The sequence below is a fragment of the Oryzias melastigma genome, linkage group LG5, assembly GCF_002922805.2.
Source record: "Oryzias melastigma strain HK-1 linkage group LG5, ASM292280v2, whole genome shotgun sequence".
NCBI classification, from domain to species: Eukaryota; Metazoa; Chordata; class Actinopteri; order Beloniformes; family Adrianichthyidae; genus Oryzias; species Oryzias melastigma.
Window position 1 is genome coordinate 27,505,109 of NC_050516.1, and position 19,442 is coordinate 27,524,550.

At 36.7% G+C, this 19,442-nt stretch overlaps 2 protein-coding genes across 2 annotated transcripts in view; both read right to left on the bottom strand.

The window, feature by feature from the left end:
• Positions 1–8,732, bottom strand: part of vgll4b (vestigial-like family member 4b) — a 41,294-nt gene extending 32,562 nt beyond the window's left edge. Inside the window, exons 1-2 of the mRNA XM_036212011.1 lie at positions 8,591–8,732; positions 4,981–5,054 (exon numbers count right to left, since the gene is read on the bottom strand). Of these exons, the coding sequence (XP_036067904.1) occupies positions 4,981–5,044 (64 nt within the window). The 5' untranslated portion in view covers positions 5,045–5,054; positions 8,591–8,732. The remainder of the gene's footprint in view (positions 1–4,980; positions 5,055–8,590) is intronic.
• A 1,699-nt stretch (positions 8,733–10,431) lies between these two features.
• tamm41 (TAM41 mitochondrial translocator assembly and maintenance homolog) lies at positions 10,432–17,397 on the bottom strand. The gene is made up of 8 exons (XM_024269323.2): positions 17,013–17,397; positions 16,577–16,759; positions 15,532–15,624; positions 15,284–15,434; positions 13,429–13,574; positions 11,706–11,871; positions 11,442–11,504; positions 10,432–11,118 (listed from the first exon to the last, which is right to left on the bottom strand). Exons 1-8 carry the CDS (start codon positions 17,148–17,150, stop codon positions 11,027–11,029), a joined length of 1,032 nt encoding a protein of 343 aa, XP_024125091.1. The 5' UTR covers positions 17,151–17,397; the 3' UTR covers positions 10,432–11,026.
• Between the last annotated feature and the right edge of the window lie 2,045 nt (positions 17,398–19,442).

A 19,442-nucleotide genomic window follows, 5' to 3' on the forward strand; every position in this document is an offset into this window, starting at 1 on the left:
GGCTCAGAACTAGTAGTTTGAAATGTTTCCAGAATATTCCAATATCAAAATATGCTAAATGAAAGGTTCATTCTAGTATGTGCACACATGTTCGTGAATTTAAATAAAGATAACATCCTAATATAAACTCCACAACAACAAAACTATACTTACATACACTGTACATATCTTTAATTAAACAAAGAAAATGTTTTTTTTTTTTTGGCATGTCAAGAATTTACCAATTAAAAAAGAGACTATTAAACGGTGAAAAAAAAAACTTTATTTACTACTAATGTAAAGTGACATAAAAAGGTGTGATTGGACGAGAAAGACATGGTACTTTTTTAAAAACCAGGAGGCTTTATAGTTAAAATAAATAATAATAATAGGTAATTAAAAAATTTAAAAATGGCATTAAAACACTTTAAAAAGTAGTGTTATTTTGGATGTTAGTACTTAAAAATGTTGTTATGAGTTCTTTCAGATTGACAGCTTGAACTATCAACTTAGCTAGAATTCATCATCAAAATTTTATTTTGAAGGATCTTTTCTTTTTCCTTTTTTTATTGGACTACCTATCTGACCCAGTGTAACCTAGTGGAAAAATGTTTTAATGGTCTGCTTTTAACCAGAGTTCGGAAATGTCGTCAGTGTTTGAACAAACCATGGAAACAGGAACAATGAAAAACGGATTCTGTAAGGCTTTGGGACTGTGTGTGTGTGTTTGTGTGTGAGCTTCATAAACAAACAAGCAGCATTCCGGTGTGGTAAACGAGACCAAACGGATCTGAGCAAACCATCTCCTGTTGGGAACAGTTCTGCTTTTGTTGTGGTTCTCCACAGAAGCAAAACGTGGATATTTCAAAGAGCTCCACACAACTCACATTACAACTACATCCAGTCTTATAGATATTCACGGCAGCAATAAAATCATTTGAATTTACAAGGAAAATTATAGATAATATTACACACATGTAAATATAATATTTAGAATCTCATTAAAACAGTCTTATTAGCTTAATTTCATCCATATCTTTTTGTTAGTTGTAAGATGACTCACTCTGATAAAAATTTAGTTTTTTTTTTACACAATTTTTTTTGATGTTGGAGGACATATGCAAAGAAAATAAACTTAGAATTGCATTTCTGACGTTAGCGCTCCACCGCCACCTACAACAGGGAGAACCCCGAAGCAAAAAGTGAAAACGGTGCAATTCCCCCAAATCTTGCTCCAGGTTTTTGTTTTCACAACTCTGTTCCTTTAAATATCTGTCTGGGTGTCATAATGAGATCGGATATAAATCGTAATGATAAATTTCTCCTTTGTAATCATGTTTGGCACTATATTATCAATAATTTGTTATTGCTTTCTACATTTTCATTCATTCTTTCAAATGGAAAAAAAGTCAGACCTGTCTTCATAGTGTTTAAGAAACAACTACAAAAAAATTATACAAAATCTTTTAAATGTATGTCAAGTAGAAATGCATCACTAATGGAAATGTTTGACAAATTTAAATTACTCTGAGAACTCAAAAAAAATATTGTGTTGTGTGACAGAGAGATAATTATTTTTATATATTCATGTCTTTTATTATTTTTATTTTTTTCATGTTAATTTTATTTCCTGTAAAGTTACTTATCATTGATTCATTGTTGATGAAAGTTTGTATGCCAAGACAATTGAAAATAAAGATTATATGAAAAAAAAGAAAATTTTTTTTTGATGGGACTTAAAAAAAATAAAATAAAAATACACGCCCCTCCCAAATCCGAGCAAGAGAATCTGGCCACAGAGAAAAAAAATATGGCACTCGAAAATAAAAGGGCCCATACCATGATTGCTTTTCAGAGTGAACTATATCTATATATATGATCACATATTACCTTTGGAGCACTAACAACAAAGTATTTATGAAATATTAGTTATTTTTTATGAGTTTTTTCATACCCTACTCAGAAATGCGTGAATGGATCAAAATACCACTTCAGGATTCTTTATAATGAGGAATGAGCAGTAAAATGCACTTAAAAGCTCAAAAAGTTGTATTTTCATGGTATCACTCCAATAGCTGGAAGTCCCTCCCCCTGCCGGAGCCAGCAGCAGAAAAAAAAAAAATAATAATTTGCACCTGAAATCCTTTGCCGGAAGTCCGCAACCCAAACCCCCCATTTTAAGATTTCCAACTTTTTTCCCATTCCTCTTCTCTTTTTTTGAGCTTTTTTAACCTTTTTTATTCTGTCATAGAGAGACCCGAGTCCCTGATTGGTTACAGTGCTGTGCTGCTGTGATTTTGCGCGAACATGTTGAACCGGGTTGAACCAAACTAACATAAAGAACTGAAAAATACTAAATTAGCCAAAATAGCTTGCATGTTGCTAAAATATTAGCTAAACTCCATAATTAGCATAAAAAACCTGAAAAAATCCCAAATAAGCCAAAATTGCTAGCATGTTGCTGAAATATTAGCTAAACTCCAAAATAGCCTAAAAAATGACAAAATCCTACATTAGCCAAAATATATAGCATGTAGCTGAAAAATTAGCTAAACTCAAAATTAGCCTACAAAACTGAAAAAAATCCTAAATCAGCCAAAATAGATAGCATGTGGCTGAAATATTAACTAAACTTCAATATAGCATAAAAACTTTAATAAATGCCAAAATAGTCCAAAAAGGTAGCAGAATGTTGTTATAACTTTCAACTTTACTACACTCTGACTCCATATAATATAATGTAACGACTAATCGACTATTAAATTAGTTGTCGACTATTTACAGTAAATAGTCGATTAGTCGACTAATCGGGGCAGCCCTAATCCGCAGAAACTATGTACTAGAAAAATACAGTTTTTTTTTAATTTTGGGTAGAAGTCGTTGTTGAAAGACCACTGGGAACATTTTTAAAATGTATTCTAGAAATTATAAATGTGAAAATTCATTTTTTTTAACATTTATGATTCTGGAAGTACATTCCTTCCAATACTTAAGGAATTTGTGTAACTTGGGGAAAATGTAAGACAAAGATTGTCTGTGGATGTGGGGGCTGTTCCAGAAACAAAGCTCCACATTTGGAGTCCTGAATGTCACCGGGTCTTACAAGCCCCACTCAGTCCCGGCGAGTTAAAGCAGCCGCTGTGAGCGTGCTGGGAGCCTCTCCCTCTTCTGTGGCAATCCTCCATGACAAGTCATCACAAAGGCTTGTCATAAGTACAAACAAGCCGTTGACTTAACTAACTGTTGGCTGACTAATTCCGAGCCAGTTTGGGCAAAGCGGCAAATTGATGGATTGACCTAGTTTTGCTCACTTGTGCGCGCTGACATTTTTCAGTGACTATTGTGGAAACAGGTCGAGCGCTTTGTTTCTGGACAAAGAGTCCATGCACGGCCCATGACAAAAAGTGACATCAGCGCAGAGGAAAAAACAAAAACACCGCAGGAAAGCTGGGAGCCGAGGAGGAGGAGGAGGAGAACTCCCAGGGCATTTTACTCAGAAGTACAAGGAAGCTGATATTCAGCTCACTTACACTCAAGCACTGTGGGAATATTTGGCTAGGTATTATAATGTTTCAACATCGTTTTGTTTCTTTAAAGTCCCATTTCGATGAAAATCCTGGGCTTTGTCCGAATTTCCCCCCTAACTACTAAAAAACTATATAGTACAGGACTATATAGTGCCCTAGATTTAAAAGGTGATTTGGACACGATGCTCACTACTTTTCTTTCGTTTTTCTAAACACCAGATGTGATGTCGCCGTTTTCACGAAGGTAAAAACGAATAAAAACGAACAATGTGGTTGGTTTATTCAAATATTACATTTAAACACGTGTTTTTGTTTGAAATTGTTCGACCACAATGCATTGTGGTTTATAACCGCAAATCCAGTGACCATCGATGTACGCTAATTTTTCGCAAAGACTTTTGGGAAATTTCGAGTGCACTCGATTTTGGAATTAGTAGATTCGGACAGCACTAAAAATGGCGAATTCACTATATAGCGTACTATATAGTGACTGGGGGAATTCGGACACAAACCTGTTTTTTTAGTTTTTATAGTATATATGTGGCATTTTTCTTGTGAAAGGGGGGCTACTTAGCCACGCCCCCTCAGGAGAGATTTTGGAAACAGAAGCTTCAGATTAACATGAAAAATGACTTTTTGAAAACATTTAAGTTGTGGGATTTTGGTTAAAAACGTCATAATCATAATTAAAACACTATTCCGAACGTTTAAAAAAAATAGTCAACTTTATGGCATTATAGGTTATTTAAAATAAATGTGTTAGCATTTTTGTGTACTTTTAAAATGGGAATTTAGGCTTTTAACTACTCACTAAACATAATAAAGTGCGACTTAAATGTTTATAAAAAAAACTGCATTGTGGGTAATTCTTTTAGCATTAAGTTCCACTTGAATACATACAAATGTTCACCAAAACAACAGAAATACCAAATATTCTGCCTAATGCAGAGATTCATTTTTGTAGGAATTCACTAATTTTTCCTGCAAGTTTCAGCAACACAAAATCCGAATGACAAAAATTACTAAAAAAAATTAACCCTTTAACACAATCTTTTACATACTGTAACATTTCAAAGATTCTGAAGGAGAAAAGTGCAGCTTTTCTACTTCAGAATTTACTGGAATGATGTTGATTGTGTTAACGATTGAAAAGTTACAGTAAATCAAAGAACATAAACACTGGAGCTCAGGTTTTAAAGGGTTAAAAGAGAAAATCAGCTTAAACTAAAAAACTAGAGGTCACACAAAGTGACACAAAGCAGCAGCTGATTCGAGAGCAGAGCTGCAGGCAGTTCAGGACGGTTGCTCTCATTTGCCTATGCATTTGCAAACTTGGGGGGGACCCACAAAGCTACCTATTGTTGTCGAGCACGGCTCAAAGCTTTTGGACTTCATCTCAACGTAACACAAAGCACTTGAAGCGGCACAGCAGAAGGGGAGGGAGACCTCAACGCACAAGAAAAAGCCGACTCACTCTCTTCTTCGTTGGCATGAACAAAGGATGCCGCTCTGGACAGGACATCCAGGGGAGTCTCCATGCTTGAGTGCCTGCAAGACACAGCGGAGGGAGAAACAAATGATAAAACTGACAGATTGTAATGCACAAAAATGTGATGTCTAAATCTGTTTCTAAAATCTGTCAATAAATTCTTTAGACTCTCGTTTTAAACATCGTAATAAGGTTTTTCACTTTTATTAATCATGTGATTTCCTAGAAGACATTAATAATCAGTTTTGCAGACTTTGCCATTAAATAGTAACACATTCCAATGATGAATGTGTTTTTTTGCTGTCAGTCGTGTTTATATTCTCTAACTGTACTAATTTATTGGAGTTGTTAGTGAGAACATACACTACCTACAAACCCTAGTACAGACGAGACGGACCGATCCTGAAAAGTGCTGATGCAATTGAAGATAATACTAGATAACGGGCTCAACAAAAGCTGATCCAAAGTGCAAAATGAGTATGTATTAAACTCCAGAAGTCTGGGTTTTATGAGGATTTATGGAATGCAGGTTTCTGTCTATTAACTGCACTTGATTAGCTGATCACCTGGGATCACCTGAAATGCAGACGTTTTGCCGTTTTTGCTAGCTTTAATGTACACTTCAAAGAATAAAGATCTGTAGGTCTGAACCATCACCAGCTTTAAGAGTTGATCTGAGGTCAGGTCCGAGACAAAGATGAGCTGCTTCAAAAATGTCGGCATCCCTTCTGGATGTAAAGACTCAAAAACTGTTGGAGTTATCCATAATTCCCACTGATTCGTTGACTGGAAAAGACTAAAATGAGATTCACTGTGAGGATTCTGTGGTTTTGTTTAGTTTTTAAGTGGTCAAATCGTCTATCTTCCCTCCAGGAAGACTCTGCTCCGCCCCCAGGCTAACACAAACACCTTCTCCGCAAAGCTAGCAGCGATCAGCTAGTTTAGCGAGCCCCCAACACCCAGGTCATGCACTGTCATGCAGATGCCGGCTGTCTGTGTTGTGAACTTGTGAGTCTGTGTAGAGATGGCTAAGAAACGCTCATTTGATTTAGCATTCAAACTTTGTGTGGTGGCACACGCCAAAGAACATTCTGGTGAGGAATCGGCACGACACGTTGGGATGGACCCTAAAGGTATCCGAGAACAGCGCAAGCAAACGGGTGATTTTGGAAAGACAGCAAGAGAGCTGACTATTTCCTGGTGGAGAAAGGGAGCAGACTATTTCCTGGTGAAGAAAGGTAGTAGATTATTTTCTGGTGAAGAAAGGGAGCAGACTATTTCCTGGTGGAGTAAGGGAGCAGACTATTTCCTGGTGAAGAAAGGTAGTAGATTATTTTCTGGTGAAGAAAGGGAGCAGACTATTTTCTGCTGGAGAAAGGGAGCAGACTATTTCCTGGTGGAGAAAGGGAGCAGACTATTTCCTGGTGGAGAAAAGGAGTAACAAATTGGGAGAACTGGTTTGGATATGGATTATTGGGCAGTGCCGGAAAGATGCACATGTCACCTGGAAAATGATCCCCATCAAAGCGAAGAGGATTTTTGATACAGAGATTAATGATGCTTCAAAGAGAAAAGAAACGTTCATAGCCAGTGCTAATCCAAACAATGTTCTCATCATTTCAATAAATCCTGAAATGTTCATCAGGTGTTGTCTACATTTTTTGACAGACTTTCACTGCAAAATGAACCCATTAGCCATCACCATTCTGTCGGTGCCAAATTTGGGGGAAAAACACCCAGGCTTTACACTATGTACATCACTCTGACAAGGATGGCACCCTGGAGCGAAAGGCGGAGCCTGAGAGTCGTTTCACTTCAAAGTGTGAAAAGAGTTCGCAAAAATAACTCATATGTTTATTAGTGTTCCAAAAGTAATATATGATCATAGACATGGATATAGTTTACTCTGAAAGACTTTTGAAAATCATGTCACGGGCCCTTGAAGTTTTTCCCTGTCAGGTTATCTGTTCTACTTTGTCACCTTTTTGTTTTGCTAAGGGTTTTTGTCTTGGTCAAGTTGATTAAATTTTGCATTTTGGGTGGTACACTACCGCTCCCTGACATTGAGAAGTAAAAAAAATACTATATTTTGAAATATAAAGAGACTCAAAGAGTAAAAGCTGAGAAGCTGCTGAATGTCATCTCAGAGTCATGAATAATAAAGTTATTAGTATAGCAAAGTATTCAGCTGCTTTAAAAAAAAAGCAAAATTACATCAGTGTAAGAGCCAAATTGGTATTCATGTTAAAGCACAAGATATGGAATTAGCATTAATAATTATAGTAATATTTTTTTGACTGGCAACACTCTACAGAGCACATTACTCAACAAAAAAAAGTTATTACCAACTAGTCTAGCAACAACAACAAAAAAAGCATGTCAGAACAAAAACCATCATATCAAGTGTCAAGCATGGTGAGGGAGGGTTCATGATTTGAGCTTGTCCTTCACACAGGAACTTTATCTTAAACAACTCTGCAAATGTAAAGTATTTGAGTTCCAGTGAAACTTTAACTGGAATTCAAACTACTGAACTAAAGTGTTGGTTGCGGTCTTGACCAAGTTATGCGAAAAGAGAAAGCATAACACAACAATGACTCAGACCCAACAAAAAACAATCAGAACGTGACTGTATGGAAACGACAGCATTGTAATCAGTCAAAGTCAGTTGAAAACATTAGCAAATCAAATGGAGCCGGAGCTGAAGAACCGTCCTGTTTTTCTGGTCTTACGAAGTCCCCAATTATCTTTAAACAAATACTGTAAAAAGAGTAGAATAAACGACGATTTAATCTTATGGATCAACTAAGATTTTGATTTTATTTATATAAAAATCTTGATGTTCCTATAAGAACCCCCCATCTCTGAGCATTTTTACACCATTCATCTGAATGTTTGCTTTGGGATTTTGGACTTTTTTTTTCTTCTGCAGACTTGAGCCTTAACATTGTCTGAACTATGAGAAGTATTTAAAGATTTTAGGAGGGGGGGCTGTGGTGTGCGCGTCCGTACTCCCTCTCTACATTCCACCCACATCACTCCGCAATTTTCAAGAAAACTGCTCTTCAAGCTACAACATCTATGGCTGCGACTTCCAACTTCAGCTGCCAACGCTCCGGGCTGACTTCTGAGCGGCTTAGCGAGGGTTCGAATCCAAGGAAATGCGCGCAACGAGCTTTCAAATGCACTCCACAACCACTTTTTTATGATAATAATCACATTCAGCACATGAGTTCATTGAGATGTTGGAGAAAGTGCAGTCAGTGACAGGAGGACCCACCTTTCAAGTGACCATGCGCAGGAGTTTTACGCATGCCGAACTCAGTGCGCGCTCTTAAGATAAGCTGTAAAGTTGTCTGGCACTATCATCGAGGATGAATCACAGAAAAAGTAACTTTTTTTCTTTCAGCTTGCTGCGACTTAACGTGATAAGAAGCTCCTTGGAGAAACTTCTCTTTCTGAATGAAATTACAATTTACGCAAAAGCGGAAAGAGAGAAAAAAGAAGTGTCCTGCGTTACTGTCAACCATTCCTTCACACTGTCTGAGAGGCTCGGCAGTTGCTCATCTGACAAACACGGAACAACAGCACGTACCTCCTCCTCCAAGCGCCACTTTGGAGCCTTCCAGCGCGGTGTGATCTGCGCGTAAAAACACCCAGAGCAAATATATGTGTGCGTCCAAACCACGGCCAAACAGTCCTGTTCGGGGAAAAGACAATAGCAGCAGCAGCAGGGCTGACGGGACAAACTTGGTTGTAAACGAGGAGGCGGGGGGAGAAGGAGGAGGAAAGGAGGGGAGGGAGCAGGAATGCCTGGAATGATGGAATTCTGTTCCTAGCAGGTGGTGAAAGTGGAGCGCGCTGATTGGCGGAGGACTGCGGCAGTGATATCAGCCTACATTATGACAGGCGAGCATTGCATCACTGTGTAGGTCAGCCTGCTGTCAGGCAGGGGGGTCATAAAACACAACTGAAGAAGAGGTGGGGGCAGGAAATACGCACTATGACGCAGAGAAGCGGCGTTTTACTCGAGGAGACGCAAAGCGACCATACAGTGGGACTTTGCACTTCCCTGTTTGATTGGAAATATTAACTCTTGTTTCGTATGGAAGAATGAAGGAGTAGTACAAAGTATTCAGTAATAACTCACTTTAAGAAACATTTGACTAATTCACTAAAAGTACTTTACTTTAAGACAATGTAAATGATTTGGATGGACAAACGTGTTCAGACTGTTGACTGATAGTTTTCACGTTTTAAACAGTTAAATAAAAGAAGAAACGTGCATGAACATAAATTCTTATCAAAGACAGTTGGTAACATGTAAACCTCACTGCAAAAACCACCAAATACATCAGAAATACATGCATTTTTAGACGTTTTTCTCTTTTTAATAATTCTTTTTTTTTTCTTTTCCAGATTACACTATTATGAGACATTTATCCCTTTAAATTGTGCATAAACTGCTCATGTTTTTTTTAATTTGAGAAAATCCCTAAAACTGGTTTGAATCCAATTCCGATATCAATCTAATTCTTAAAAAAAAACACTCAAAAAGTGCTTAAAGAAAGCGTAAAAATTTGATTCAAACTTGCCTAAAGAATTGCAACTACATCAAAGTATGACAATGTGTGTAACTGCAGAAATGAAATATTCTCAAGGCTTATCTCACATGCATTTGAGATAAGCCTTGAGACTTAAATAGTTATTACAACTCACCGTGACAGCTATTTTATTGCTAACATAAAAAGATGAACACCAGATTTAGAAGTCTAAACTGAAGTATGAATAGATGAGTGAATATAGTAAAACTTCTGATAGGTGGTCATTTAGTTATTATTTTAGAATCTTTGGCAATCAAGTTGTTTTATTTCTGCACTAAATCCTGGTGTATTTAACATACAGGCTTCTCCTTCAGAATAAATGTTCAAATTCCTGCTTTGAAAATGATTAGAAACGTGTTGAAAGTGAAAGAAGATTTAATAAAAATGGGGCTTTCAGACAAAATGTGCAGATTCTTCATAAACGATTGAACATTAGAGGAAATTACTGCAGCAGGAGCCTCAAATATTGTTTCTGTAGCAATAATTTAGTATACTAGAGGACTGCACAGTGGTTAGTGTTCTCGCCTCACAGCAAGAATTCGTGGTTCAAATCCAGCTTTTTCTATGTGGAGTTTGCATGTTCTCCTCATTCTTTTGTGGGTTTTCTCCGGCTTCCTCCAACTGTCCAAAACCATAAGTGATTCTAAATTTCCCCTGAATGAGCTTATGTGTATCTCTGCAACCGACCTGTTCAGGGTGTACCCCACCTATTGCCCAACATTAACTGAGTGGTGTCCAGCGGCCCTCGAAAGAGATCCGGTGGCTTTAGAAGATGTTAGGATGGAAGGATGAGTGTGCTACAGATTACATTAAAAAAAGGCCAAAAACAAAGTGAGTCCAGCTGTTGTTTAATTAAAAAGTGTAGTAAACATACAGTTTTTAGGTGAGTTAGGACCAGAAATGCAGCAAATGAGTAAAAAAGTTCATGAGTGATTCTAAACAGATCTTTGGTAAAGTACGACAAAAAGGGGGATTGTGGGTCAAACTTTTAGGCTCCAACACAAATGCTGGATATTAAACATTTAAATGGAAATGTGAGACCAAGACAAAGATTCACAGCTGTCTCTTCTCAGCGGTGGGTCAATCCGAAGGTGAGAAAATAAGATCCTTTGTGGAGGTGACCGCAGCAAACCCGCTTTTCCCATCCGTCAACTGTAACTTTGTGTAGTTCTGACAAATAAACAACACAATTCTTCCTTTGAAGTTGAGGTAAATGTTTCAGGCTGTGTTTATGCAGACTTTTTTTATTCTCAGAGCTCACTCACTGCAACGTCTAACACGATAATCTACCATGAGTTCATTGACAAAGAGGTCAGAGGTGTCCCCTAATCTACAGGTTGTGGTGCAGCCGGGGACCAGGAGGGGGATCGGTCACAGTGGTTCCTCACGTCTCATCTCAGTAACAACGACTTTGTAGACAGACGAGTTCAGGACATCTGTGAGACAGAAGGCTTCCTCCTGGAGCCCCTCCACATCTTCATCAGCTTTTTGGAGCTGTACGATGTCGTCTTCCACAAGCCTGAGGTGAGAAAACACAGCAGTGTTATTTCAGTTTAGATTGATACACAGAGTTTTACCTCCCAAAAAGACTATTTAAAAGAGTCTATACATTTGTAGGCTCAAAGTCCGACTCAAATCACCAAAAAAAGGGTCAGCTTCTGATTCACAGCAATATGAATAAAGGAATACTCAGAGATGCAATTTTTAGCTTAATTTTCTTTGTATATTTCCTCCATTATGAGAAAAATGCAACAAGAACATGTTAAAAACACCCTTTTCATTGGAGTAGGTCTAAAGGAAAATGCATAAATGAAAACTGTAGGATTTTACAGATGGACTCACCGGCTGTTGCAATGCCTTTGATGCTCTGTGTTATACTAGAGGATTTAACAATGGATGAGATTCCTGTAAGAAGAACAACAAACCTCGTCTGTTTGGAGAAACGTCTCAACAGATTTATCTGGTTGTTTTATGTCTTTAGTCTAACTTTCATCAAACTCCTGATAAAAATATTTACTGACTTTATTTTTCAATTAGTTTCCATTTTGGATTGTATTTTTCTCCGTTGCTGATGTAGCCCCAGAGACTCATCCTGGTGTCTTTTACCTTGTTGCACAACTGTTCCACACTCGGGGTCCTGCGCCACCTGCAACAGGATCTCCTCCACGTCACGGTTTTTCCCCGGAGGATCCACCAGCTTGGTGATTCTCTGCTGAAGAGTTCGAGGTAAAGCCATCAGCTGGACGAACTGGCCCTCAGGGCTTTTGTCTACCTGCGGAGTGACGCAATTTAACACAAAAGAAACACAAAGCCAGGTAAGCGTGAGCACAACTGTACTAGACACAAACGTTCTTTTACCCAAATTGATGTCATGTGGGATACAGATCTTCAGCTGGCTCAAAAACACCAATTGTACATTATTGTTGTCCATATAAGAACATACGGTGGCCCTGAAGGGTCACAACACAATACTTTAGTGTTGTGACTCTAAAGTGTTGTGTTGTGACCATATAGTGTTGTGTACTGAAAGTGTGACTCTAAAGTGTTGTGAACTTAAAAATGTTGCAAGCTTTGTGTTGTGTTGTTAGTGTTGTATTGTGAGCTTAGTGTTGTGTTGAAAGCTTAAAGTATTGTGTTGTTAACCTAGTGTTGTGTTGCGAAGTTAAAGTGTTGTGTTGAGAGGTAAAAGTGTTGTGTACTAAAAGTGTTGTGACCCTAAAGTGTTGTGTTGTGAACTTAAAGTGTGTTTTTTTTTAACTTACTGTTGTGTTGTGAACTTAAAAGTGTTGTGAGCTTAGTGTTGTGTTGTGAACTTATAGTGTGTTTTTTTTTTACTTACTGTTGTGTTGTGAACTTAAAAGTGTTGTGAGCTTAGTGTTGTGTTGTGAACTTATAGTGTGTTTTTTTAACTCACTGTTTTGTTGTGAACTTAAAGTGTTGTGAGTTTAGTGTTGTGTTGTGAGCTTAACGCGTTGTGAGTTTAATGTTGTGTTGTGAACTTAAAGTGTGTTTTTTTTAACTTACTGTTGTGTTGTGAACTTAAAGTGTTTTGAGCTTAGTGTTGTGTTGTGAGCTTAAAGTGTTGTGAACTTAAAGTGTTGTGTTGTTAACCTTGTGTTGTGTTGTAAGCCTAGTGTTGTGAACTTAAAGTGTTAAGTTGTGAACTTTAAGTGAGGTGAGCTTAAAGTGTTGTGACCCTAAAGTGTTGTGTTGTGACCCTAAAGGGTTGTGTTATGAGCTTATAGTGTTGTGTTTTGACCCTTTAGGCCCACCGTACAAACACTTTAATAAACAGAAACACAGATCATTTCCAAAAGCTCACATTGACTAAATCCACAAATGAAGCTTGGACATTTTCTTGGGGAAGCTTCAAACCCGTTTCTACTTTTTAACTAAGTAGCTTCAGAGGTAACTTTCTGCACCTAAAACAGTAAAACCGATGCTCCTGTGTGGCCTCAGCCACCTGTCTGTACATGCATTCCAGCTGTAGTGAAGAGGTGTAAGTCTCCTCAAAAGCGAGCACACAGGAGCCTAACTGCCCCTACCACTAACTCATTGAACTGGTTCTTCCAGTGCCGCGTGCCGCCTCGGGGGCCGAAGATTTCCTTTGGTGTAAAAGGGCGTGCTGAGGACAGTTAGAGCACACAAAGAAACACAATCTGAACAGCTTTGAAATGACGGAAAGATTGTAAAGATGTATTTTTTTAACCAGTGAAGTGCCTATAAGCATTTGGATCATAAACAGAGAAAGTTGAGGTTATAAATGCGAGTGAATATCGGCTGGAATTTGTCCGTTTAGATAAGATAAGGTAGGACTTTATCAACAGACCTCCAGTTTTCCTTGCTGAGGTTTGTAGACGAGTTGTGGACAATCCCGTAGGATGTTACTGTACAGAGTCTTGAAGTGCTGCAGGTTGTCTTTGACGATGTTGGCCACTTTAGACTTGTCCTCTCCGATCACCATCCTAAAGTCACCTTCAGAACAAACACAGAACAGTCGGTTCTCTTGGATCAGCAGCAGATTTATAGGACAAAAAACGTCTCTGTTTACACTCAGCACTCCCATTTTCATGCACTCATAACAAACAATCACTGGATCAACTAAACAATAACTTTGTCTCCATCCGTCTGACCGCATCGCTCCTCTGACAAAAAGAGACAAAAACATCAAACACATTCCACAGAGCTAAAAGAATTTAACAAATGTGTGCATGATCGTTTTAAGAACCATTAATGAGGTTCTCCTCAAATAATTTGTCCGGATTAATTGTGTTAAATAAAATAAACAGCTGCGAATAGATTCGTTTTGTGCCACAATGAGCGACACTTAGCACAAAGATAACTCCATGTGAAGAGGTAGAGCGGTCGACCACTGATTGAAAGATCACAGGTTTGGTTCCATTTGTAGAAGTCTCTTTGAGCAAAAGGTGCTGAATTCACTTTTAGTGTACCTTGTTCACATTGGACTGTGATACTAGCGCATATACTCAAGGTTAGAAGTGTGGAAATGTCAAAGTGGTGCAAATCTTGCTCCAGGCTTTTTCTTTCACAGCTCTATTCCGATATCTGAAAGATTTGCTGTCAAAAAATTCCGGCCAGAATTTTCAAACATTTGGTACTTCCATTAATGAAAAAGGGCCGCCATCCACCCGGTTTAACTCTCAACGTTCAGTGGCTGCACATTCTGTACACAGAGCCCAAAACGATTATAAAACTATCAGTAGCGACACGTGAAAACAAGAATTTGAACACGGAAGCCCAAAATGCTCTTTTACCTACATTTACATAAAGTTTTTTTGGAAATGCTCACTTGAATGCGCATTTCCGAGTGAACATAGTATAAGAAAAAGTAGACTTTTGGTTAATATTTGTAACATAAATACTATTTATCAATAATTGTCCTTTTTTCACGGAAGCCAAAAACGACCTGCCCTACTTTTTTTTTATGTTTTCTCGTTAGAACAAGAAAACATTAACTTTTTCAGTTTCAATTTTTTTTTTTTTTTCGTTTTCAAATCAGAAAATTTCCATTTCAAAACTTTTGACTCCGTTTTGGCGCGTTATAACCAGTTATAAACTAAGTTCTCAGAGTGAGTTAATGCACCGGGACTGAAGTTACCACCCTACTGATTTTGATTGGTCCTTCGTGTTAGCCAAAAGTTTTGGAATTTAAATTTTCAGATTCGAAAATGAAAAAAAAAAGAGTTGAAAGTAAGAAAAAAGATTTGAAACCGTAAAAGAAATTTTTTAAATTGAAATTTTCAGTTTTGAAACCTAAAAAATTGAACATTTGAAGCCGAAACTAATCAAGTTTATTTTGAAATAGCAAAAAGTTTCAGACATTTTAATTTTTTGTTTTTTCCATTTGGGTTTCAAATAATATTGGCCCCAATTTGGCTCCATAGTTTTCTTGCTAAAATGAGAAAACAATAAAAAAAAAAGTAGGACAGACCGTTTTTGGCTTCCGTACTTTTTAGTTTGTCTGAATTACTTCACATACGTTTAGAGACTATTGTAGCTAACAAGTATTTTTTAATTCAATTCATTTTTGGACTTAAATGTGAACTAGAAGCTTTCTAAAAATCCCACTGATGTCAAATGGAGTTGAAGAAAAAACAAGAAATTCTGGTGTCACAGTTTATGTCAGTGCTTCAAATCCCCCTGTTGTGAGACCACCACCGTACCGGCATATGAGAGCCCGGCGATCTGCAGGAAGAGGTCATCCTCGGAGCAGCTCTCCGGCAGCATGAGGATGGAGGCCGTCACCGCGCTCTTCAGGTTGGACACCAGAGCGGCCCGCAGCTTTCCGTTCTCATTCTGCACCAACATCTTCACCTGAACAGGAGAACATAGTCAAATTTATGCAAACACTAAAAAATAAATGTTTTCAGCGACTATAAATAAGTGTAAAAGTGATGTTTGGTAAATTCACCGGCTTGTGAAGGCGTCCAGCGACGTATAAGGTCTTCCAGTGCAGCAGGTCATCAATCAGTGACTCTGTACTAATCACGCCGTATTTGATCATCTGGGAGGATGAAGAGCATGTTTACATGACTTTTATTAAATATGGTGGCTTGGACCCAAATACAGTAGCAATAAAAAAGCAGAATTAGATTAAATATAATTTACTAAACCATGGATTAGCAACCTTCAAGTCTTAAAGAGTAATTTAGCTCAAACTCCAGCTGAGCCACAAAGTCTTGCTTCATTCACCCTATAATAAAGTACAACGCCGCTTTGTATTTATGTTATCGTCACTATTAAACTAAAAATAAATGAACTATAGGGATTTTAGAATAAATAAAACATAAACATGAATTTAAAATTAAATCAGAGCTAACTAAGTTACCCTTAGAGTATTTTATTTTAAGTTTTTGACCCAATAAAACCCTTCAACATCTCTTCTTCTTATCAGTAAATCAGCTTCCTCCATCTATCATAGGTATGATTTGCATATTTGGTTTGGCAAAGATTTCCCTTTCTGACACAACCCTCTGTATTTCCTGGCACAACAAGACTCTGGCTTTGGCCTCCTTGTGGCCACATTAATTAAAATCCTAGAATGTTTTTCCCAAATAAACATTCCACCTTAAAATCTGGTGCACCTTCTGAATCACGGTTGCGCTTGTACGGATTTTCTGTGGTACACGGTGCTCAAAAATCTAATTGTTTTGACACCGCTTGAGGGATTTTTGAAGCATTATGGGTACTGTAGTCTAAAGTGATACGTACTGTGTTTCAACTGTTTTGGAATGAGATGAATACAGTTTGACCTGTTTAGCTGTTTTGTTTCACCTAATGTGGTTTTTAGTCATTTGTCAAATTAAAAGCATTTTACTTTTCTTCAATTTCAGGTTGCAGACCCCTGTACTAAGCACTAACTGTGAAAAAAATAATCTTAAATGAAATTTATGGAATATAATTAAAACTTTACAAAACAAAAAAATTGAAAAAAAATTTGACAAAAACAAGCTTACCCTTCCATCCACAGGCACTAAAGTGTTGTAATAAACCGAAGCCCCGTAATCACTCTGTATGGAGCTGATCATGGCTGGACCCAACAGCTTGAGGATGGAATAATGCTTACGATTCTGCAGAAGGTTCATGGTGTGCCAGGTCACAGGGTCGTCCACAGCAAACACAAAGTCCAGCATGTTTTTCTGCACACAGACAGCCATGCACACACGTTACATGTCTATGTAGTAAATGATGGCATGTAGGGATCACTTTAAAAAAAACTGTTACAAACCTTTATATAAAAAATAAAGCTATATCACCTAGTTTGATTATAATTGGAGTAATTTACTAACAAAATGATTATTTTAAAAAATAAAGCTCCTATTATTTTGACAGACTGCTCCAGCCTTGTATTACCAGTCTCCTGCTGTCTGTCTGTCTGTCACCTCCTCTTACCTCCATTTGACCTTGGCTGGTTCCATGCTGTTTGAAAACACCGGATCCGTATGCGAAAGCGACGCTGATGTCCTGCGGGAACTGGGCCAGGATTCTGCGGTACAGCACACCGGTGTTGTGCAGAGCTGGAAGACTCATGTCTGAACGAACTACTGGCTGCTGTCTCCTTGCGCTACAACGAACTAAATAAACTACAAAATAAAGTAGTTTTCACATAAAGTAGGAGATTCATTTCAGGAAACAAAAAGTTTAGTAACGTTACGTCTCGTCGAAACTATTTAGCATGACGAAAAAACGTGTTTTATTGGAAACTGACAGCTGAGTTTGGACGGGTCAGTTCAGCGCTATACGGTCGACTAATATATACGTCACGGATTCCACCGGGGGATTATGGGAAATTGAGTTTATGTGTAAAACCATGAAAAATGGAGACCGCTAAAATAATTTTGTTGTTTGTTTTTACAAGAGCAGCAGATATTATATTCTAATATTTTTTGTACTTTTCTATTTTTTATTCTGTATTTTTTAGCTCTCCTTTACAGGGCACCAGAGGTAAAAACAAATAAATTAATTACATTAAATGTCTGTTGGGAATTAAGCAGCAATTTGACCACATTTAGACATTTCTTTCCATATGTGCTGCATTTATATCACATTTTGTAAGCTTTTATCAAAAATAAAACCTTTATTTGTGACTTGAGGGTATGTACTTTTAGATGCTAAATATAAATCTAAATATTAATCAGAAATACTAAATATATGTAAAATAAAAATGACAAAGTTCTTGGGGAATAATTTTTGAGTGTTAAAATTAAAAACATTTCTAAAAATCCTAGATATAACATTTAATTGATATCGAAGAACAGACATCACATTTAAATGGTAAACAAAAATAAGCTTTAAGTTTAAATGTTAAAATAAATAAAAGTTTAAATGCTAAAAATAAATGTTAAATAGATAAAAAAATAGATTAAAATGTTATTGTATAAATTTATATTTAAAACATTTTAGACATTTTATTCAGACTTAGCAAATAGATATATATTTAATGTTTATTTTGACGTTTAGGTTTACCTTTAGATATTACGTTTGCAAATAACATTTACATTTATTTTTAATATTAAAATTTAATATTCAACATTTATATTTAGAATGTAAATTTACATTTATATCTAACAATTACATTAATTACTAACATATTTCACATTATATATTATATTTAAAATTTTAATTTATTATTAATATTTAGATTTATTATCTAAAAGCTAAAGCCCTAAGGTCACAAACAATGCTTTTGTTTTCGGTAAATAGTGACAAAATGGGACACAAATGCAGCACATATAGAATGAAACTTCGTAAATTTTTAAATGTTGTAAAATTGTCACAATTTTATTAGGTTAATGTTTACACTAATATAACAATCATGTAGGAAACTATGTTCCTTTTTTGATTAATTCCCCCTTTATTTTGTGTACATCAGAAATGAAAGATGTATTAAATACAGAACAGTGCTTTTGCTTAAAAAAAAACAAACAAAGAAAACAGGAAGAAAAATGACATTCCTGATGGTTTTTGTTTTATTAGAAGTGACAGTTTATATTAAAACATGTAAACGGATTAGCCTGACAGGATGATGACCACCTCTCATATCAGCTTCTCTCTGTGATGGCTACATTGTTCATTTCTGAAGATGTTTAATAAAAACTAATGAAATCAGAGACTGAAAATCATCCTACCATAACAAATGCCGTTCATCTTAATTTAAGCACAAACATAAGTAAAAAATGTCGTGAATTTACAGTTTGGACCAAAAAAAAAAGCATTAAATAAATGAGGATACAGTAAATCTTCCTAACTACATCAGCTTCTACTGTAATAGTTCCACTTTTCATATTTAATTGAATAAATGAATATTGAATGTAGATTCATGTCCACTGGCAATGCCGCTCTTTGTGGGATTTTTTTGAAACCATGAACACATTATCTTCTGTAATCGCTGGAGGTCGTTTTTTTCTCATTAAAGTAGACAACAGGAAGGTCACTAAATCCTCACCAACAAGCTCAGTCTCAGTGTTAAAACACTTTGCTTTAAGAGTCTGTTTCATGTTCTTTTTGAGTGAACTGACCAGATATATGCACATGACCAAAGTTTATTTAATTTTGTTGTATGATTTTTTTTTCATCCTTGGACCATTATAACATTTGAACAGAATTCAAACTAAATATTTTATACTGGATTTTTTGAGCAGAGCTTTTTAAAGTGAGAACATCATTGTTGTCTTAATTGCTATGATAAATGCAGCATGACTGCTTTTGAAAAAAAGGTTTTGAAATCCACAAGATGTGAGGATGGCGTGTTTGAAATTTGGTTTGGACATTTTTTTTCCCTTGGCTCTTGAAATGTTCTGTTTTTAAGTACCATCAGTCACA